The sequence below is a fragment of the Talaromyces proteolyticus genome (genome assembly GCF_021365285.1).
Source record: "Talaromyces proteolyticus strain PMI_201 chromosome Unknown BGW36scaffold_6, whole genome shotgun sequence".
NCBI classification, from domain to species: domain Eukaryota; kingdom Fungi; phylum Ascomycota; class Eurotiomycetes; order Eurotiales; family Trichocomaceae; genus Talaromyces; species Talaromyces proteolyticus.
In genome coordinates this window covers 2,493,235-2,497,879 of record NW_025764282.1, presented here as the reverse complement: position 1 = coordinate 2,497,879, position 4,645 = coordinate 2,493,235, and the positions used below count along the sequence as shown (strand labels likewise).

Genomic DNA, 4,645 nt, shown 5'->3' with positions numbered 1-4,645 from the left:
AGTCATCTAGTCACGTGCCCCAGCACCTCTCAACTTCCAGGACCTTCAAGGCGTAATTAATAGTTAATATAACAAACAATATTCTAATATCTAGTTTTTTAGATAATAGTATTCTTATAGTTGAAGTTTAAGACATTTTTATTTATATTAAGATTCTAGAAAATAAAAAAATATAAAGTAGAACTATATTAAATGTGAGAACCGGTGCACTCCAAGGACTACCGCTGTCACGAACCTAGATCCCGCTTGCTCGTGATCGGCTCGTAGACGTTAGTGTGGTGGTACTCAAAGAAGTTTATGAAATAATGTTGAAAATGAGAGCCACCCAACCTAGTTCGGATAAGCGCAAAACCTTTAGAAATTGGATTATCGAACGTGACAAATACCGGTTTGGATCAATTAACCCCTGATGACTAATGACAGTGTAGATTCGCATATAAATTAGGCTAGATAGACAAGTGATGGAGAACTCAGGCTTGTATTCCTAATCGAATTTGAATTTGCTTCTATTTTCCAATTTGTTGCTGAGTAAGCGCACTAGTTCGCCATAAAGTCCAACATCCTATTACACTCGCATTACTACTCCTACGGTATACCTGATACGCTGCCATAGGAAAGGTGTAGAAAGATGTGATTAGGCTGTCGTTTGGTTCGGTTCTGGTCCTATATACAGTGAACTGAAGTGGTTCAGTTTATCAAATCCAGAATCATATGGTTTTTTGAGGCCTATTTGGATCTGGTTTGATTTGGATTTTTGGTTTGGTTTTATCTGAATATCTTAATACTAGTGGATTTCATTTAAAAATACAAATAGATTTAGGCTGCTGAGAAACAAGCTACCGTGCAGGTATATGTTGATCAAGAATCACCAGATACGAGTATTGAAAGTGACGTGGAGAAGAAAGGGTCTCAAACTCATCAATACCAAGCAGGAGCCTTTGAGACAAGGGAAGGTCACCGTCATTATCGACCAATTGACAGTTATAAAGGACTTCATCGATGGGACCCGGAGTTTGAATTGACAGAAGAAGAAGAGAAGAAGATCGTCAAGAAGGTAAGTATCTCTTGAACTCGACACTGTATAGACACTCACTTAATTCATAGATCGACGTTCGTGTCTTGACCTTTGCCCGTCTGACATTCTTCGCATTACAGCTTGACCGAGGAAACATTGGCCAGGCACTATCGAGTACATTTCTCCAAAATCTGAATATGACTAGTAACGATTACAATCTAAGCCAAACCGTCTTTTATATATGCTTCTTGTTATCTGAGATGCCTTCTCAGCTCCTATCTAAGAGAATTGGCCCGGACCGTTGAATCCCCGCTCAGATTTTTTTGTGGAGTCTAATTTCCGCCTGTCATGCGTTTCTGAAAGGGCGAGGTGCCTATTTGGCTCTTCGAGCTTTGCTGGGGATTATAGAGGGTGGATTGTACGTATTATTTCCCCTCTTTTACGTCGGCTGAAACTCACAACATATGAAAGTATCCCCGATACAATCCTTTTCTTGTCCTTCTTCTACAAATATGGTGAGCTTCCCAAAAGACTTACTTGGTTTTGGATCTCTTACATCATTGCAGGAATCATCGGAGCATTCATGGCATTTGGTTTACTCCACATTACCGGCTCCCATGGAGGATCCTGGCGATACCTTTCTGCGCATGAGGGTTTGGTGACCGGTGTTATTGGAATTATCGCCGGGTTTTGGATGCCTGCGTCGCCCGTACAAACGAAAGGATGGTTGCGCGAAAAGCACGGATGGTTCACTGAGCATGAAGAGAAAATTGTCGTCATCGAGTCATTCGAGACGACCCTAGCAAGGGAAGTATGCATAGTCGACAAGCGGTGACACCAAAGCGTTTATGGGTGTCGCTGAAGGATTACCATATGTGGCCGATTTACTCCCTGGGACTTATTTGGTCGATTCCATTCACCCCAGCGGGGGATTGATCACTTAACGCTACAACTATGATCGCAGGTGTTTACCACTTTCGAGACAAATCTATTGGTGATTCCTTCATCTATCATTGGCATTCTTACTATGGCAGCCATCACTTGGGTCACGGAGTGCACTAATCAGCGCTTACTCTGGGGCGCTGCTGTTAAGTTGTAGTGCTTAGTTCTGCTAATGGCGTTGGAGTTCCTCCCCGAGCGAAGTATGCCATGGCAGCGATGGATAGTGTTTACACTTATCGTTGGGACCCCGAGTATTCATCCGGTCGTGGTGGCTTTGGCTCCAGAAATGCCGGTTCCGCACAGACAAGAATTGTTGCTACGGCGTTGTATTACATGTCTGTGCAGCTCAGCAGCATTGCGAGTTCTAATGTGAGTGCTATTCAGAGCTGCATCGTTCTGCATTCTAAAGAACGCAGTCCGCATTGCATATATTAATTATCCTACAAAGGTATACTAAGTCAAAGATGCTCCATACTACAGACACGGGAACAAAGTTTTGATCGCCTTAGCTGTGGTCAGTATGACCCTTTTCGTGTTTGCAAAGCTCTTCTACGACTTCTTCTGGAATAGGTATGTTCCTGGCCTTGCCATGAGTCAAGAAGGGGTATTCTTGCTGACAGCTAGGTAGGAAAAATGCCGCAATATGGGATGCAATGACCAGCGAGCAACGCGAAATCTACCTACGTGAGAACCCAGGCTTAAAGAATAAGAGGTAAAACGCCATGCCATCAGCACAATCACAAAATTGTCAATTTGCTAACCGCTTTCTACAGACTTGATTTTCGCTTCGCCGTTTAGTCATAGACGCTCTTGGAGGCCTTGTGACAATCAAATAGACGGGAACTCAGGGTCCCATTTCTCTTAGACTACTGTACAACCCTTGTGATGTACTTAGACAAAGTGGACTCCTCGCAAGCTAACTCAGCCCGCGGGCTAAGTTTGTGAATAAGATAACTTCCTTATAAGGCTATTATTAGACTTGTTCACCGGCGGGTTGGGGTGGGTTCTAGGTTGAGTTATAATCTTTACAACTCACCCATAGCTTTTTTAAAAAAAAAATTGAAAATTGAAAACCCACCGATATACTCCAAAAGCCTTAAAGTGGACTCAGTTCATGGCCACCAAAACAACCCGACGAGCGCTGTTCAATTTCGAGGCCCTGAACCAGGCCAGTCGAAGCCCCTGTGGTGCAGTCGCGATGCTCTAGCGGATGACCCCGAGCATCGCGACAGTAGGCGCCATCATAATGATCCTCGCGGTGGCTATCAACCCCTTCACATAATAATTGCTACACTATCCGTCCCGGGAGTCCCTTGCACTGAACAAAACCGACTCGATTCAGCGGGTGCCGGCGTACAAACCTCAGTGGAGGGGTTTGATGGACAAATTGCCTTACGATTCATACTACAACATCCAGCAATTAGACCCGTCGATGCAATTCGCGATGCTGAGCGGATTATACCAGTGAACATGCCCCTGATCCCGGTCTGTCCGACAAAAAATTGCGAGTACCCCGATTTTACTGGCTTGGGATTCTGCTCCACCTGTCTCGACGTCAAACGTAGCTCCAAACAAGAATGTTCGCCCCTCAAGAAAGATCCAAATATGCTTCCACAGGGTCTGTCCATCTGGGGCCGTATCCCAGCCAATCGCACGTATACCACCCCGTCAGGGTTTAAGCTACACCAGGACCTAGAGGTCTTGTCCTTCAGTATCGCCGACGAGCCTAAGATAGTAGTAGAGAATAGAATCCTGGAATACTGCCGCCATCTCTGGAAGTCTGTCGCAGAGTCCAGCCTCAAAAACACATCCTCCCTACCTCCTATAGCCGGCGACATCGAGAAAGCCCTGATCCGCTTCGCCTCGATGAAGTATACCGAGAACTTGTCTACTTCATCCGCAACGTGTCTGAGCCCGAATAGCGCCCACCTCTGCACGAATGCGCGCTTTATTTCTGCGAGAAGACATACCTTAATACACACTCAATTTATCAACGCCCGGCGGCTAAGCGAAAAGGGCAACTATCACTAATCTACTAATACATAGCCTAATATATATGCCGTGTCTCCTTAGAGCCCATACATGACTACTTTTAGTAGATGTCATCTCGTCGGCCAGTATCGTAGCGGATGCTCGTGGGTTAGTAATTTGTTAGTATGATTGATTGATTGATTGATTTAGGGTATAGCTGAGGCTTGTTGGCGCTAGTATAATAATGTTGGTTTAGCACGGCCCTAGAACACGAAGTAGAGATTATTGCAAGGCTATTGTAACTAGCCTACGGGGGTGAGCTGATCAATATGGTAAAACTAATTCCTATTGATAACTGATTTTCATGACTATCAATCAAATCACAAAGATGATTAATACTAAACATAGTGAATTTAGTAATATTAAAGATACTAATAGTGATATTGAATAAATCTATATATACTAGACTTGCATGATGAAATGAAGAGATAGTTATATCCTTCCTATAGAGCAGAAGTACATCAGATTGATGGATATGAGTAGAAAACAGGTCGGACTGTTGTAGAGGGTGTAGACATGTAGCACGGATGTTGGGCACTTTCGCATCAAGATCAGCCCAGAATATGCAAGATGATGGGTTTACATGGCCACGAACTGAATGGTCGGTTTTAATTGATTCCAAACGGTCTTCCTGGATTGGAAACTAGACTTCCTCCA

General features: G+C 44.0%; 1 protein-coding gene across 1 annotated transcript; it reads left to right on the top strand.

Moving 5' to 3' along the window:
- Positions 1 to 851: 851 nt before the first annotated feature.
- On the top strand, positions 852 to 2,755 carry BGW36DRAFT_397559 (major facilitator superfamily domain-containing protein; the record flags this gene model as incomplete). The annotated part of the gene is made up of 11 exons (XM_046218316.1): positions 852 to 878; positions 902 to 1,054; positions 1,105 to 1,315; positions 1,379 to 1,433; positions 1,487 to 1,826; positions 1,980 to 2,060; positions 2,115 to 2,225; positions 2,261 to 2,330; positions 2,416 to 2,527; positions 2,586 to 2,669; positions 2,731 to 2,755. The coding sequence occupies 11 exons, from the start codon at positions 852 to 854 to the stop codon at positions 2,753 to 2,755; spliced, it is 1,269 nt and encodes a 422-aa protein (XP_046072689.1).
- Between the last annotated feature and the right edge of the window lie 1,890 nt (positions 2,756 to 4,645).